Consider the following 18,831-nt stretch of genomic DNA (forward strand, 5'->3'; position numbering starts at 1 on the left):
CAAATCACCAAGGATTCATATCAGTGCTCTGCTAGAAAAAAGAAAATTATGCTGCCTAAAATTAAGCACAATATTCCAAAGTGCCAGCTAGGGAGCATATCAAAGTGTAGATTAAATGCACCTCAGGCACTTGAAAGCCAGAAAAAGTCTGTCAAACAGCAAAACATCCTTCATCATGACTATTTATTTATTGTTTCCATTAGGTGTTTTGCAAGTCAAAGAAAAATGGCACTGCTGCGCTACTAAACTCGCAGGCATTGGGTATCAAATGTTTATAAAGCTGGCTCCCAGGAACTGAAAATATTTTCACCCTAGTGTGCAGACTTCCAAGATGAAATGGTAGCACTGGGGTATGTGCAATGATTTTTGAGCCCTGAACACACCAGACAAAGCAGTTCTACTATGATTATCAGTTTATACAGAGATCTTTCTTTTAAAAAAACAAAACAAAACCAGGCACCACAATTTTCAAATTCGGTGTTCTGTACCTATGCATGAAATGACATGCACACACGTTTTCCATACACCTCGCCACAGATATGGAATGGACAATTCCTTCCACACACATTTTTTCCTTTGTGTAACCTGGCAAGTGGCTTTGTAAACTACCCAGTTGGAAATCAAAGAAACCCACCTCCAATAGATCTGTTCTTATTCCAACAGCAAATCAAAATGCACCCTGCCTCTCTGCGGATATTTTAGTAAACAAACAAATAATTTAAATAAGTAAATTACTGAGGATGGTAGCTTATGGCTCACAATTTTAATTCAAAACAACAATATCTTGCAGAGGTAATGGCTTGGATCCAAACAACCTTGAGTGTTCGGAGAAAAACATGCCAATTCACTCTAGGTTGTGTCAAAAAGACAAAATGCGTCCACCTCTGTGTGTGACACGAAGATAACAGCAATTGTCCACATACATAAAAGAGGTTTTCCAATATTAGTACACAAGTCGAGCTGCAGATTTTGAAAAGCCGGGGTGGGGGTGGGGACACCCTGAAACGCTTACGATAAAGTTCCCCTTCTCCCTACGTTTGCTCTTTGCATTGCAGTACTGATGTGAAAATTAAACTATGGTGCTCGGCAAAATAAATGCCGGGGTAAACTGAACCGTCATGGCCGAGCATATCCATTTCTCCCTCTACAGCAGGCATGGTCAAACTTGGCCCTCCAGCTGCTTTGGGACTACAATTCCCATCATTCCTGACCACTGGTCCTGTTAGCTAGGGATGATGGGAGTTGTAGTCCCCATACAGCTGAAGGGCCAAGTTTGGCCATGCCTGCTCTACAGGCACCCCGCCACAAACACCTATGTGCATCCCACTTGCGTGTGACCCTGTATACGTGGGTCAGCATGAAATACATAAATAAATAGATTGGCCATCCCTTGCATGGGGCTGCTGCCCAAGCGAGGAAAGGTGGCCTTCAATCGACCAGCAGCATGGGGGGACACCTTCTCCCTGCCTCCACAACTCTGCCGTGTGATCAGAACCCCATTCTGGCACTAGTTCTGCTGGGTGCCTTTCTTAGTCCTCACTCTCCAAGGCCAGTTTCTGCACACACCGCTTCCCTTCAGGCAGGCAGGCAGGCTCAGGATAGGTCAGGCAGCAGCCCCAAGAGATTTCCAACGTTAGTCTCTCTCTCTCTCTCTCTCTCTCTCTCTCTCTCCTCTCCTCTCCTCTCCTCTCCTCACATGCCCTCCCTATCAAAGTGGGGTGCTCCCCACTTTACGCAATTTCACTTAAGCGCACGGGGGCCTTGAATGCTGCCCTCACGTAAGCGGGGGTGATGCCTATACTAAAACCTATAACAGGGCCAAATTAAGAGAAGGGAGCAAGTAAATATGGCATAATGGGATCGATGGTGAAATTCCACATAGACAGATGTTTCAAGATCCTACAATTTATATGATATGCTGCAGTAACTGAGTCAACATGTTTGCTATGGAACCCTGAACATTATGGTTCTATGGAGAAGGAGGCTGGGAATTTCTATTAGAGAATTCCTGGCCTTCCCACCAAACGAATTCCCGGCTCTGATAGAAGCCATGACCTCCCAACAATGACCTGGTTTGCACATATATGGTAAGGTAAAGGTAAAGGGACCCCTGACCATTAGGTCTAGTCGTGGCCGAATCTGGGGTTGCAGCAGTCATCTCGCTTTGCTGGCTGGCGTACAGCGTCCGGGTCATGTGGCCAGCATGACTAAGCTGCTTCTGGCAAACCAGAGCAGTGCACGGAAACACCGTTTACCTTCCCGCTGGAGCAGTACCTATTTATCTACTTGCACTCTGGCGTGCTTTCGAACTGCTAGGTTGGCAGGAGCAGGAACCGAGCAACGGGAGCTCACCCCGTCGCAGGGATTCGAACCATAGCGTCTCTGATCAGGCTAGGGGCTGGGACATTGGTAGAGCTTCTGTTTGCATGTCCAATGTCCTAGGTTCAATCCCAGGAGTCTCTAGGCAGGGCTGGGATGAATTCCCTGTCTGAAATTCCAGACAGCTGCTTCCAGTCAGTGTAGATAACAGTGACTTAGATCGGGCTTCCTCAAACTCGGCCCTCCAGATGTTTTGAGACTACAATTCCCACCATCCCTGACCACTGGTCCTGCTAGCTAGGGATCATGGGAGTTGTAGGGCAAAAACATCTGGAGGGCCGAGGCTGAGGAAGCCTGACTTAGATAGACCAATGGTATAAGGCAGATTCCTGTGATAAGCATCCCAAATCTGCCCAGTGATGAAGCTATGGGTTGCTCCTTGCTGTTGACTAAAGAGCCTTGGTTTGTTTTAACTATGGCTTCATGTTACATGGAAAGCCAACACCTTTCTTTAAGTACTGCTTCGTTGGCCAGTCCACCCCAGATATCCTAATGCAGGTATCCCCAACCTTTTGCCCTCCAGATGTTTTGGCCTACAACTCCCATGATCCCTAGCTAACAGGACTAGTGGTCAGGGATGACGGGAATTGTAGTCCAAAACATCTGGAGGGCAAAAGGTTGGGGATGCCTGTCCAAAAGCATGAAACAAGAGCTAGAAAACAAACCCAGCTTTGGAGAGACAAGCCATGGTTTGTTTCATCACCTATGGAATGTGCATAAGCCCGTTAAACAAACCATAGCTTACCCCACCCCTGAACTAAACAGAGCCATGTCTGATGTTGTCAGTACTGGTAGCGTAGCGCAGGAGTTTCTAATATTAAGTAACCCTTCTGACAAAACCAGAGCAGTTTGTCTTGGTTAACAGGAAGCTCAGCGTATTCCTACCCACCCGTGATACAAATCAATAGCAAACTGGGGTGGTTGTGGGGGAAGGAAAAGCCACAATAAATTGAACAGGATAGGATTCTAGCCACAAAGCTTTAGAATTTCTGTTTACTTGGACAAATATGTAAAACTAAGCAGAAGAATTCTCTGTTTGTGGTTAATTTCCAGCAAGCCCATTTCAAACTGTGGTTTCTGAAGCTGGCTTGCTGGATATAGCGTTAACCACAGTTCCTAGATCTGGATGAGATGGTTAACAAAAAGAAAGAAGTCCAAACTCTCCCCAGCCACACAGGAGGAAGAGTGTGAGCCTAAAGCTTGCTGCAGCGCGTCCACATGATGCTAAAAGCATGCTCAACAATGGTTTAGTGTGGCATGCAAATTCAGAACCTGTCTTCCAAAACGCCTAGGTCATTTTCAAGAGAAATATCAGGCATGTGCAAGTACCTGGGCCATTCCATAACATTTGGTTTCGGGCCTTTTCCCAGCCGGCTCTAAGGTTAATGCATTATTTAACTCAACTGAAAATAAAAAATTACCTATTTCCTTTCATTTTTACAAAAAAAAGCAGAGACTTGCAGCTGTCAACTTTGGCAGCTACTTTCCAAAAAGCCCTGCTGTGCAAAACTTTCAAGGCAGGCCCTTTCCGCTTTCAGGGAAAGATATATACAAAAGCAAATATACAGCCAAATGTGGCATTTAAGAAGAAAGGCATCTTTTAATTATAGGGCTGAAGCACTGAACACTTAGAACACCAACGGAGTGGGGGAGTAACAAACACACTCAGCTGAACAGAATGGGATTCTGGTCACAGGATTTAGAATTTCATTTCATTTGTATAGACGGGTAAATTTCTATACTGGCCACATTTACACATAACCCTAAACTGAGGCATGGCTAGGGCAAAAATGCTGGATCCCAGGAATGAGATTGCAGCCTCTAATTGGACATAACAGAACCAAGTCACTGTAAAGATAAAGAGATATAAAAATGTAAAAAAGTGGCTTGCGATATCTATCTCCATTGGATTTCATGCAGATTTAACAAAGCAAACACTATTAGGACTGAGATGAAGGCAGTGGAGGCTGGTCTATTTGGCGAACTAGGGCAATGCCCCACCAAGCTGCTTTGATTCCCCCAACCCCAGCTGCCCTACTTACAACCTTGGCATGGCCTTGGCTATCCCTTGTAGAACCCAGCAGGAGGAGGGTGGGGACAATTCCAGAATTAGTTGGCCCCGCCTGTCATCTGTTCGATATCCTGCATTCCACCCAATGAGCACCAGCCGCCATTGGACAAAACATGAAATGGTTCAGCCTAAATCTGATAAAGTTTCACTGAAGACAAAGGACCACGTGCATGGATTTCTGCTTTAAAGTAGCGTTCCTTCCTTTTTTTTCTTTTTTTACTGCAGCCATAATATGCTCTTCAGCAAAGTTACAGCTGTTAAGGGAGTCGTTTATTTGAATTTCCTGACTTTGGTGATACTAATATGTTGACTATAGCACAGCAATATTGTAGTCTAATGCATTACAAACAAAAACAGGAAATTGCAAGGCTTTGGCTATGTGCATTTATAATGCTGGGGAAGGCCATTATTTTCCAGATGGATTACCTCTTAAATTCAAATGGCAATGATTCTCACAATAAACCAAGACTTCCAACTGTCTAATTTTAAAGGAAAACTGAAAAAAAAGAATGTCTCTCCTGTCTATGCAGCTAAACATACACCAATTTTGCCAGCAGATAGATAGATAGACAGACAGACAGACAGACAGACAGACAGACAGACAATCATCTAACAAAACAAATTTAAATCCTCATAGCAAAATGTTTCAACTTCTGCCTTCATTAATTGTTCTGATAAAAATGAAGCCGTTTCCGTGGTGACAGGTACAGAGCTTTGAGGATAGAGGCTCAAAGTTCTATATCCACCACCTCAGAAACAGCACAATTTTTATCATAGCAACTGAAGGCGGAAGCCGAATCATTTTGCTATAATAATTTAAAATTTCTGTTTTGTTAGTCATGGTAATAAATTTATGCTTTCAGTGATCAGCTGCATCCCACCAAGATTGAAAACAAACTTGTCTGAAGTTGATGCTTTTATTATTCTGTCTCCTCGTGTCTGTGTGCATTTAGAGGAGGGAAGGGAGAAGGGAGAAGAGGGAGGGGGAGAGAAAGAGTTTTAGGGGGAAGGAAGAAATATCACCATTTAGCTAGATAACAAATTCTGCCTTCTGGCAATGCCAAATAGCTCACAAATATGACTATTATCAGGATGAAAGTGAAGAGGGAGAGAAGGTGACAACAGTCTGACAGCCAAGAATATAGCTGGACGAGATGTTGCTGGAAATATAGGCTGACCCTGAACTCACATTAAGAGGAAAATACATTTTCAAAATGTTAGTGCTTGTTGGGTTCATCCACTTCATCCACTGTCGGCCCTTTTTTCCTGTCCTCCCACTCTCACCTTTGTGATTCTGCCGTGCTGCTCTGTATTATCAGGAAGAAACTTGTCCTCTGTCAAACCTCCTTGTAAAACACATTCTTTAAAGGTACTTTCGCCAAACTGGCGAAAACCTCCAGAAATTTTGGGCTACAACTCCCATCAGCCCCAGCCAGCAGTGGTTGGAGGTGATGAGTAAGGCTTGCTAACCTTTTTTGAACCAGTGGACACATTTCAAACTTTGCTGGGGCCACCAGTCACAAAATCGTTGGATATTTTCTCTCTCTGTATGAGAATCATTTGTTCCAGAAACAAGGAAGAAGTTTCAGGAAGCAGTAGAAGGCTGAGATTGTGTTGTCTATGCAAGGACGTTTTCTGTGGGAACTGATTTTTGGACATGCACAGTGTGACAGGAAGTACCAATAACGGTTCTGTGAAACTCGTTGTAACTTGTTGTGAGTCTCTTGCTTGTGCCTTGCTATTAGAGAAGCAGAGAGAGAGTCTTGAACTCTTGTTGGACTCTAGCATGCCTTGACCATGGCAGCAGTGAATGTCTGTAGATATTTGCTACCAATTTGCTTTTATGCCTGTCAAGTAAACTTTTTTACTTGACTGAATCTTTATGGCATCCATGAGTGTCTATTGCCTACTGTGTGTACCTTCAACCCCAAAGACGCTTCCAGGGAAGGAGCTGCGTTGAGATGTAACTCTGCAGAGTATGGCACACACGATAAGCAAAAGTGATGCCGGACTCAATCCTTCTAAATCATCCATCAGAGGTTGATGGGTTGATCCAACAAAAATGGCTGCAATGGCGCCTGCCATAATACAAAATGGCTGGCATGGAGAGTGCAGCCTAACATATAATCAGAGAGACAACCACCCATAACAGCTTTATGCTTACCATAGGAAGCCAGCAATGTTCAGCTGGCCCTGACTGGAAAGGTAACACAATATTGATTACACACACATGCTGATGCTGTCTAATAACAACAGTACCAGGAAAAATATACAAGTTGGCCACATCAAACTCGCTCTCATCGTTTAGAAGGTACCTGCACACTTTACTCCATGACTTACTTTCTAGAAGGGCTGGAGTAGGGTGATAGATCACCTGAAAGTCCATATCATGATATCAGTTTCATAGTTTTTGAGCTGGCAATATATTGCATATCATGATGTGTGTCTGTGTGCTATGAAAAATCACCAGGTGGGGGAAAATGTGAAGCCAGCCAATGCCTCTACATATCACATTGTGATGTTTCGCTAGTGATATATCACAATGTTGAAACCCAGATATCGCCCACCATTAGGCTGGAGACTGACTTTTCGTTTGGTTTTATTCAATGATTTGCAAGCAAAAGGCAGCTTTAAAACCTTCCCAGAGGAATGCCACACACGTGTGGCTGAAATGAGGAATTGTCTAAATTCAAACGGAGGGTTTTTGTGCTGCAAGGTCCGCAAATTCTCCTCTCCCACTGCAACCCCATAAGAGTAAGACAGCCCACAAAGTTCTGTAGGTCGCCCCGATCCTCCAGATAGATTTTTAGGGTGAAATGCAACAGCTGCGGGTGTTGGAGGGGGGGAAGGAAGTGGAAACATGCAGTTGTGCAAGCTTGCCTTCTGCTTGGCAATATTGAATATATAGCAGAAGCACTTCACCACCCCAGATCAAAGTTTGGGGGTGGCGTCATTAAAAGAAAATGCAGTAAAAGAGAGAACAAAACTGCCACCGAAGTACAAAGCCAAGCGTGTTTTATCTCTGGTGCTACTTTAAAAGCTTCCGAGGAGCAAACCACACATTCATGAGTTAGATTTTGATTAGGTTGTCTAATCGGCTTTTCACTTTTATAGGGAAAAAAGGAAATCACATTATGCGTTTCGCAAGAGTGACAAAGCCGGATGTACCGCTGTAATCTTATTTCTCTATCCACTACGCAGCACACCAGTGCTCTCACATGTGACAATCCTGTCTGCGAGATCTAAAAATACGCTGTTAAAAAGTCCCATAAACTTACTTTAAAAGACTCCAGCACAATAGAAGGAAGAAGCTATCATGGCCTGAATTAGGTAATATAAAATCTAATAAAAATCCTATAATTTAGACTAGCAAATGCCATTTTCCCCAGAAGGTTAATAATCCTTTAAAGTGTGTTACCTTTTAAAGACTTCACATTCTTTTGAGGAACTGAGCAAGGAAGAGAGTAGGGGAATAAAGGTTTGGAAGTAAGGGTTTTATTTTGAGCTATCAAATGCAATAGAATTATAACACATTCTATCTATACCAGATATGAGTGCATTCCTTTGGTTTAAGAGAGACAGACTGCTTAAGACAGCGTCTAAACTTAGAGCCAATCTAAAAAATCATTTTTGTCTTTTGCTCTCAGTTACAAAAATGTGAACTGTTGTTTTCAAGGAACGTCCCGAACTAGTTTGTTAAGGCCTATTTGGAGACTCTATGGCCCCAAACAAAAAAATATCAAAAATTTCAAGGGAGCAAGGGAAGGAAACCAGTGGGATTTCATAAAATAAAATAAAAAGAGGGGACAAATACATGGGAAAGAACACAGATTAAACTGTGAAAGCAGTTTTGGCTCAGCTCCTTTGTGAACAGTAGAGATGGTTGGATTTGTGCCAATTCTGGACGTGTTCATTCATAAGTCCAAGTGGGGTGAACTAGGTCCATTCAACATTAAAATGCAGAAGAAATGAAGTCTTCCTCAATCCTTGCTCCCAGGTACTCTTGCCTATAGCTGTGCTCATTAATTTATTTTAACGTTACAAGATAGTAATTATTATTATTATTATTATTTATATCCTGCCCTCCCCAGCTGGAGCCGGGCTCAGGGCGGCTAACAACAATAAAACAGTACAACAGTACAACACAACACAACACTCTAAAACCATTCATTATAAAATTAATTCAAATCAAACCAATGGCAAACACTGGGCCAGAGCTCCGCGAGGATTGCCGAAGGAGGGAGTCAGGCTGTGCCCTGGCCAAAGGCCTGGTGGAACAGCTCTGTCTTGCAGGCCCTGCGGAAAGATGTCAAGTCCTGCAGGGCCCTAGTCTCTTGTGACAGAGTGTTCCACCAGATCGGAGCCACAGCCGAAAAAGCCCTGGCTCTAGTTGAGGCCAGCCTAACCTCTCTGTGGCCTGGGACCTTCAAGATCTTTTTATTTGAAGACCGTAAGTTTCTCTGTGGTATAGCCAAGAATTTCTCCCTTTTTGTTTGTTTGAAGAAGCAGCAGCAGCCACAGGCCATTCAAAGTAGTGGACGACTCTCTTCTCCAACCTATCCACTTCACTCCTGACCAATAGGATCTCATTGCCATTAAGCCCTGAACTGAAACCGACCTGAGACCTCCGGGTATAGGGAGGTATAAAAACACAATAAAAAAAAACTGGGATGGGATGGGGTGGTGAGGTCCCCCTATTCCAAACACCAATCATATCTCTGCCATGAACAACTCATATCACACCATGTACCTCCTTGCCCCATGGGAAGACTTAAGAATACTCACTTTCCCAAATGCTTATAAGCTTTGCTCAACCCAAGATTTTTGCCCTCTGTTACAGCAAGTAGAGTGGGGTGGCGTTCCCACCTTGGCTTAGCTGAACTCTTATTTACATTGCTGGTGGTTTCTGCAAAACTGCTAAACAGAAATGCTGGGGGGGGGGGGAGCAGTGTACAAAAAGTACACAAATCAAGATTAGGACTGATAACTGCTCAGTTATAACTATTCTCAAGTGGTTCCCAAACCCATAAGAAGTTCCTTGGCTCCTTTTGGAGGAAGGATGGGACAGAATACACAGCTGCCTCTTTCTCAGTGAGAAGAGTACATTTATTTTTCATACAAAAGGTCGTGGGTTCCAGGTAGGGTCAGGAAAAAGTCCTGTCTGAGAACCTTAAAACCCACCTCCAATCAATGTAGACTAACAATGGAGAACCTGTGGTCTTCTAGATGTTGATGACCTCCAGCTTCCATTACATCCAGCCAACATGGCCCATGATCAGAGATTATGGGAGTTGTAGTACAACAACATCTGGGAGACCACAGGTTATCTATCCCCAATAGTGCCAATACTAAGCTAGGTGGACTAAGGCATGGGTAGGCAAACTAAGGCCCGGGGGTCGGATTCGGCCCAATCGCCTTCTCAATCCGGCCCGTGGACAGTCTGGGAATCAGCATGTTTTTACATGAGTAGAATGTGTCCTTTTATTTAAAATGCATCTCTGGGTTATTTGTGGGGCACAGGAATTCATTCTTTTTTATTTTTTTCAAAATATAGTCCGGCCCCCCAAAAGGTCTGAGGGACAGTGGACCGGCCCCCTGCTGGAAAAGTTTGCTGACCCCCGGACTAAGGGCTTGACTCAGTATCAAGCAGTTTCCTATGTTCCTATACCATAGCCAATGGGGTGTCCTTTAGGTGCTGTTGGGCTACAAAGCCTATCTTCTCTGACCTTTCACCATACTGGCTGGGGCTGACAGGAGTTTCAGATGAACAGCAACTGCAGGGCAGCACCACAACAGCTATCTCAGTCCGACAGATAGATAGATAGATAGATAGATAGATAAATATAGATATAGATATAGATATAGATATAGATATAGATATAGATATAGATATAGATACACACACATATACATACGTGTAACTAAAGATGTATGGGATGCATGAAGTGCTCCCAAACCTTTAAAAAAACACAGAGCAGCCCCGCCCCTGCTTGTATAGAACCATGAACACACTTAAGAGTCCCAGGGTGTTTTCGGCTGTGTCTCCTGCCTTTTAGTTTAAGTTCCAGGAAATGTTATCTACCCTACATGTCATTTGCTTTCAGTGGAACACATTGTACTAGTAAAATAATTAGGCCCCGCCAGGTGTTGAATTTGGGACTACTGAACCAGGTCACATTGAGAGGTGACCCTCCTCATTAGAGATATCTCCCATAGCTACTGTTGTGTAGTCTGATAGTGCATTATGCTTTCGTGTCAGACACCGCAAGCAAATTAGTTCTTCGCAATAATCTACAATTAGGAGTGGTCCATGCAATAACAAGCCTTCTTTCAACCAAACTGTGCTAATGCAGCCTTAATCCTTTTTTCTTTTTTTTAAGAGAAAGGAAGTGGGAAGGGAATCACTTTGGGGAATCTACAAGTATCACATTAGTGTTGCACTTCCAGATCATGATGGATACCAAATTGTGACAGGTGGAACAATAAGGCCAATCAGTGCATTATTCCACCAAAAGAACCCCAAAAGCAGAAAAAAACTACCATCTCAGAAGTCTATTGAGGAAGGGCTGTAACCTAGCAGTTGAGAACATGCTCTGCAAGCAGCAAATCCCGGTTCCTGGCATCTCCAGAAAAGTTTCAGAAAACCCTTGAGCCCCTCTGCCAGTCTAGTCAATGCCAAATGAGATGGACTAATGGCCTGATTTGGTCTGAATCAGACTCCTACAGCCCATTTGTCTGGTTCAGACACATACAGTGGTACCTTGGTTTAAGAACAGCTTAGTTTATGAACAACTTGGATTAAGAACCCAGACGTAGGTGTTTTGGTTTGTGAACTTTGCCCTGGAAGCAGAAAATGTTCCGCTTCCTGTTGAGTGTGTTCCATTTGTAAATTGAGTCCACCGCTGCTACGGGAAAGCACACCTTGGTTTAAGAACACACTTCTGGAATGGATTAAGTTTGTAAACCAAGGTACCACTGTACTTGGATGGCAACAGGCTATGCATGGTGAAGTAGGGGGCCATGCCTTGTTCCCTCAAGGAAGGAGGTGAATGAACAAGTCATTTGGGTGGAGCTGCTACATCACACACTTCCATAAGAAAGGGGAGGACACCATGCCTGCTCCTTCTACCACTCCCCAGCAAAGTAGCTGAAGCAGGCCACTTTCATGAGAACATGTAGTTCTTCACACAGTGCATATTTATGCAATTCTCTTCCACAAGATATAGCTTAGAGGTGTAGAAGTACATTATGACTACTAGTAAGAATGGCTGCAGAGAAGCCCAAGGTGCAGAGCCACAATATGACTCTGCTTGTGGCCAGTTGCTTGAAAGCAGCAAGGAATATGGCTGTTGCTTTCATGCCCAGGCCTTCCTGGAAGCATGAGGCTTGCTATTTTGGGATGCTGGCATAGATGGACCTCTGATGCGATCCAGAAAGGCTCTTCTTTTAATAACTGAATGCATAGCTGGAAATGTTTCTGAAGGTTCTACTTCAGCAACTCAGCATGGCTAAACAAGGAAGTCCCTTTTCAGTTTAGAAATCTGCTTTCTTGATAAACTGCAACAATGGTGCAGCAGAAACTTCAGAGACCTGGTCTGTTCCTTCACAAACCCCCTCCTTAAATTTCTAGACCACCTGCGCAACAGTCCTAGGCAGCCTGTACGTTTTCATCCTTCACAGAACTCCCAATGAACCATCAAAGAATTTTCACCTTCCATTTAAAGAAGGCAGAAACTCTTGTGGGGAAAATGATCTCAGAAAAAGGAACGTTTCAAAATTGTTGCTATAATATGGTTTGAAACACAGAAATAACTCTAAATAATTAGTTTGGATGGGGGAAGGATTGCTTGTTGCCATAACAGTCTTGCCTCTGGTGGGATCTTTGCCAATATCAAGCCAACTTTAATTAGAGACGCACTCAAAGAGCTCTTGCCTTCCTTGGCTCTGTTTCAACCAATTCAAGCATGTTAAGCCTGCTCAACACTTCAAATCCTTCAGCGTAATGCATGAAATGCTTTCACAGCACTGGATAACCTTTAAGGGCATAGCCATCCCTTGACTGACAGGTGTTTTAATCCATCCTAGGGTGGCTGACTCTTGAATCAGCTACTGCAGCTATTACGAAAACCTCTGCCTACTGATTTCCACTTATCAAACCTATGTTTTCCTGCATTTTTCACCTAGTCAGTTGACAACCCTTACTCACTTTCCCTGGGATTGACCGACTGATCCCCCCAAAAATGCAAATTAAAGGCAGGTGCTTATGTAACACATGATAATTTAGGGCTTGTTTTGATAAAAGGCCCTCATCTCAGAAGACAAACTTCCTAGTCTATGCTCTGTCACACTCATGGGGGAACCATCTGAGGCTGAGGAGTGGAAAAGGAAAGGGCAGTGTTTTTCTTTCGCATCCCTGAACGGCACCCACCTTCTGACAGGTGACTGCTGTTTCTCATTATTGCCTGGCCATAAATACTTCCAGGTCAGACCTTTGCCTGAGCTACAGCCAGACACTGGCCTTTTGGTGTAGCTCCAAACAGGAGACTTCAACCTCCCTGGGACGATCAGAGCATTTGCAAACTGGATCAATCACTGTGGGCATCACACATAACAACCAAGCGCACACCACAACCTATTCTATTAGCAACAAGAGAATGTTTCTTTCAAATCTAATTTCAGCAGGGGATAAACACAAAAAAGGCCTTTGTAGACTCATAGGTAGCTGTGGCACAAAGCAGAAAGTACTATAATTCAGCTTCAATACAAAAGCTACCAAGGTTGGAAGGGTGTTTTTTTATCTAAAAGATGCAGAACTACAAGAGGACTTCACATTTGCCTCATAACCATATTTAAAAGGATAAGAATATCACATTTAGTGATAAGGCAGAAATCTTTGCAATCTATTCAGTTCTGATTCTCACACTTCCAGGAATGTGTGTCAAGTCTACTTCTATTAACTAATATGTTGAACAGGAAACAGCTTCAGATAAAAAGATAGGGTAATTATAGATCATTTCATGGAAGGAATTCTGTAAATTCTTGAGTTACCTGGGAGTAAGCCGCAATGAACTCGACAGTGGCTGAACTTATGAATACACAATAACCTTAACTTCTGAGGATAGCATTTTGCTATAAATATTGCAAAGGAGTATTTCAGACTGTACATTGGTACCTCGGGTTAAGAACTTAATTCGTTCTGGAGGTCTGTTCTTAACCTGAAACTGTTCTTAACCTGAAGCACCACTTTAGCTAATGGGGCCTCCTGCTGCCACTGCGCTGTTGCTGCACGATTTCTGTTCTCATCTTGAAGCAAAGTTCTTAACCCGAGGTAATATTTCTGGGTTAGTGGAGTCTGTAACCTGAAGCGTATATAACCCGAGGTACCACTGTAGTTCAAAAGGCAGATTTGCCAAGAGATTTATTATTTTATCTTATTGCTAAGTTAACAAGGTCTACCAGACAGCATTGGCAAGTGCCAAAGTCATTATAGCATTTCATGAGAATACATCATCACAGAACAAACAGGAAACAGAAATTCTCAGGAGACAAATGAGATCTCAACCTATGCACTTCAAAGATACACATGGAAGACAGATCTAAAATATACAATGTGTGGGTAATGCAGAAAGGGGATATGACACAAACTACCATTCAAATGTTCACTGGAAGGACAGATCTTGAAGCTTAGGCTCCAATACTTTGGGCTACCTCATGAGAAGAGAAGACTCCCTGGAAAAGACCCTGATGCTGGGAAAGATGGAGGGCACAAGGAGAAGGGGACGACAGAGGACGAGATGGTTGGACAGTGTTCTCAAAGCTACCAGCAAGAGTTTGACCAAACTGCGGGAGGCAGTGGAAGACAGGAGTGCCTGGTGTGCTCTGGTCCATGGGGTCACGAAGAGTCGGACACAACTAAACAACTAAACAACCACCACCACCATTCAAATGCATTTCAGCCTTCACACAAGAGAATGGGTAAAATGTAGCTCATAAATGGCCTTTGCAAGCATTAAAGCTTCACAGGATTAACAAACTCTTTATTACTTAAGAGCTGGAGAAGTTGCAAGAAACAGGGTTGACAAGCTACTATATATCTGCTGGACAGCTGAATGATATTAGGAACTAATTTTTGAAAGCGCCATCAAAAGCAATCCTGCCTTAAATACTCCAAAACTAAGTTTATATCATATTTTTAAGGGTAACCTATCCTGCATTCCCACAGAAATCTTGTAAGCGCTCACCATGCTAGCTGCAAGGAAGAGTCACAATATGGCAGACATCAATCAATGGTGTCAAAGGCAGTTTTAACAGACTAGCTTACAGAACAAATTGACTGGGTAAATGAGGGCAGATAATTTCACTGAAAACTGGTATCCATCCTAAGCTTATGTCATGAAGTAGCCAAGGTTACTAATTAATTCGAACCCAACATTAAACAACAATTTCATGTCTTGCCTAATGCACAATGTATCTGTTAGCTGCTATTAAGGTGTGGGGAGGGGAAAATACAGTGGTGGTAGAAGAAGAAGAAGAGGAGTTTGGATTTGATATCCCGCCTTTCACTCCCTTTAAGGAGTCTCAAAGCGGCTAACATTCTCCTTTCCCTTCCTCCCCCACAACAAACACTCTGTGAGGTGAGTGGGGCTGAGAGACTTCAAAGAAGTGTGACTGGCCCAAGGTCACCCAGCAGCTGCATGTGGAGGAGCAGAGACGCGAACCCGGTTCCCCAGATTATGAGACTACCGCTCTTAACCACTACACCACACTGGTACCTCGGGTTAAGTACTTAATTCATTCCAGAGGTCTGTTCTTAACCTGAAACTGTTCTTAACCTGAAGCACCACTTTAGCTAATGTGGCCTCCTGCTGCCGCCGCACCGCTGGAGCACGATTTCTGTTCTCATCCTGAAGCAAAGTTCTTAACCCGAGGTACTATTTCTGGGTTAGCAGAGTCTGTAACCTGAAGTACATGTAACCCGAGGTACCATTGTATGTTATTAAGAGAAGGGGTTGAGGGAAGGAGCATGAAGTCTTGAGACTGCTGTCCAATTCCGGGAGATAACAACAAACAGAGCATGTTTGGCTGAAAATATATTCATTGGGTTTCCCTCTCTCTTCTCAGCTGCATATGCAGCTTTTGGTATAACTTTTAAAATAAGGAATACTAATTGTTATTTTCAATATTAAATAAATAAAGGTGCAGCTTCGCATTGATATTCAGCACATATGCACTTACCAAGCTTCAGGTAGCAAAAAGGAATATTCATGTGGAGAGGTGGTCTCTGGAAAATTAGAGAGAATTGCCAGCCGATGTGGAAGGAGGTCTGACCCATGGTATGTGAACAAAATCTCCAGGGCTCTTACATTGCTTTCCTGCACCAATAATTCAGTTTTAGTATTCATGAGACAGCTAATGGACCAGTCTGTTTAAGAAGTAACCATACACACACACACACCCCTCAAATTATGGCAGATGGCATAATTCTCATATAAAAAACCCACAGGCCAGAGTATTAGCTATCCATTCCCTTCTGCTCTGTTGATTTTCTTGTGCTGTTCAGAAACTAAACATATTTCATGAATGCTCTGAACGAAAAAAAAATATGCCATTGGTGGTTTAGTTGGACCAAGGACACACCTACCATATAGTGGCTGAGGACAGGAAATTTACCAATGTGCTTTTTGGGGGAGGGGGGATTACAGGAGAAGACAGCAACTGAGCGGACTGAGAAGAAATCTAGGACAGATGAAAAGAAAACAAACAGCTGGGACAGGGGCAGCCAGACGGCCAGAATGAGGGAAAAGCAGAAGTGGGGTAAATACAAAAGGGAATCTTTTTTTTTTTTTTTACTCCCAAGGGCAAGAAGAGACGACTGGATAAATGAATATAAAGAAGGAGATGGAAGAAAACATCAATGAAGCACTCAAAGAAAAAACAGAGAGCAGTTACACCAGAGGTATCCATCTCGGACAAGGACAGGAAATGGACTGTGGCCAATAGCAATGAAGCAACCGCTACGTCTTCAGTTTTGGTGAATTCCCTTTCCTCAGCCACTAGATGACAGATGTTTCCCACTTGGTTCCCTCGCTGCAAGAAGCCAAGTTACAGGGAACCAGGCAGAGGGCCTTCTCGGTAGTGGCACCCGCCCTGTGGAACGCCCTCCCACCAGATGTCAAAGAGAAAAACAACTGCCAGACTTTTAGAAGACATCTGAAGGCAGCCCTGTTTAGAGAAGCTTTTAATGTTTCATAGACTATTGTATTTTAATATTCTGTTGGAAGCTGCCCAGAGTGATTGGGGAACCCAGCCAGATGGGCAGGGTATAAATAATAAATTTGTTGTTGTTGTTGTTGTTGTTGTTTGATGGCCTTTCATCCAAGGAATATATCCATTACTCATAGGTGGGCAGGGGGACTAATCCCAAGGCCTGCTCCAAAGTGTTGGTGTTCCGAGTCAGTCCTACTGCATCAGTTGATGTCACTGGGCCCAACAACTGGACACAATAACTATGCCAGTTCCATGCTAGCATAGCCTGAGCAGGCTTTTTCCGTCCCCCACCCACATCAACAGGGCTGTGGATGTAGCTCCACTTGGCGCCCAGCTAGGACTGGATTGCTTTGCCCGTTACCAAAAGGGTCTCATATATTACCACTGGCGACAAGTATGGGTGCAAATGGCCTCACTGACAACTTTCCCATATTTCTTCAGACATGACATCTGGTGCCTGGGATAAAACTGTGGGAAAAGTAACCTTAAGAGGCCCTATTATTCCCTTTCATCAGAGATAAACTACAAAAAGCATTACCTCTATTAATTACGGTCTGTCCTAAATGAAACCCATTTTTTCCTGCCAGACACGCATTGTACAAATAGAAAGGCAAGTCACGTCTCAAAATTTTGCTGTGAAATAATTTATACCCGAGCATATGTCCTTGCAGAAAGAACAATATTCTGATTCCGGAACTTCTTGAAGAACTCTGCGTCATATCTCTGTTCGGCAACGTGTGGCCCACCAAGAATTTCCTGAAGGAAAAATCATCGGAAACATATTACTAGGCTGATTGGTTCCTCAACAGAACACAACACAGTGAACTTCCCGAAACTTTGTTGGCACATGTGGTCCTCTGGAAAGCGAGAAAGATTTACTAGAAACGGGAGGGGAACACTGGGCTTGGACTGGAGGAGAGCTCCAGGCTCCCATTATACATGCCCCTACCCTCTGCTGGTTATCTGCAATTTTAACAACCCAAAGGTTGATTGTCCTGCTGCACTCTTAAGCAATGATGCTGTGGTCTGCACAACTGGGTGCACCACAGGCCGGTAAGTTGGTTGCATATTTTCACTACAGCTTTCACACACATGCAATGCACTAAAAACATAAGGACAGGTTTTAAATACTGGGGCCTTAAGTATAGTTTGCTAGGAGAAAGAAGACAGGATGGGGAGGAGAGAGAGAAAGAGACACAGAATGTGCTGCAATGCAAATTATGCAACATAACGTATGAGAAGAGTATGCTGGAGTGCAATAATGGTGTTGCCTGCCTCGTTATTTATAACCACTGAAAATCAGAGCTGAAAACATGAAAGCTAAACTATCAGAGTGAAAGGTCCTGAGGGCGCTATATAGTGAGTTGTATATAACAAATGCAATCCACAATTTTCCAAACCTCGTATGTTGCTAGCCGATCCAAATACGTTAGCAGTTTCAATCTGCTCCGGCAAAGTTCTTTCTGTTCCAATGTTAACCTGTTTTAAAAGGGGGAGGAGAGAGAGAAAGGCAATATATAAAGAAATACAGAATCGGCAGCACTGAGTATTTGGGGTTGGCTTTTTGGGGGGGGGGGTGTACGATGCTGGCCACATGACCTGGAAGCTGTACGCCGGCTCCCTCGGCCAATAAAGCGAGATGAGCGCCGCAACCCCAGAGTCGGCCACGACTTGACCTAATGGTCAGGGGTCCCTTTACCTTTTTTACGATTTTATACAAGCAAACCGCTACTTGTAAAAAAAAAACTTGATTATTTACTGTGGCAGCACCAACAATTTGAAACTCTGCCTTTTGCTGTCGAGCAGGTACTTCCACTGTACTCTTTTTGGTGCCTGGTAAAAACATAATTGTTTGGCCAAGTCTGTGAATTTTAATTTTAACTTTTTGTATCCTTTGATGCATTGTGCATTTTTCCTGATCTTACTGTTTCATCTTTCTGTAAATTGCTTTGAGGTTTTTCACCATCAAGCGATGGATAAATTTTATGATGAATGAATGTACATACAATGCATTCAGATTCAATTGGTTCAGAGATGCCCTCAAAGGCATAAGCAGGAATGCACACAGAGTTGTGTATTCATATGTCAGCATCGTCTGTCTGCACTGCCATGAC

General features: G+C 43.4%; 1 protein-coding gene across 2 annotated transcripts in view; it reads right to left on the reverse strand.

Moving 5' to 3' along the window:
• NBAS (NBAS subunit of NRZ tethering complex) overlaps positions 1–18,831 on the reverse strand; it is a 195,856-nt gene that overhangs the window by 120,481 nt on the left and 56,544 nt on the right. For both annotated transcript variants that reach the window (XM_080997879.1, XM_080997878.1), the window contains exons 19-21: positions 18,118–18,196; positions 17,369–17,473; positions 15,686–15,822 (exon numbers count right to left, since the gene is read on the reverse strand). In XM_080997879.1, coding sequence (XP_080854005.1) covers positions 15,686–15,822; positions 17,369–17,473; positions 18,118–18,196 — 321 coding nt within the window. The remainder of the gene's footprint in view (positions 1–15,685; positions 15,823–17,368; positions 17,474–18,117; positions 18,197–18,831) is intronic.

This window comes from Podarcis pityusensis (assembly GCF_964106645.2).
Source record: "Podarcis pityusensis genome assembly, chromosome: 3".
Taxonomy (NCBI): domain Eukaryota; kingdom Metazoa; phylum Chordata; class Lepidosauria; order Squamata; family Lacertidae; genus Podarcis; species Podarcis pityusensis.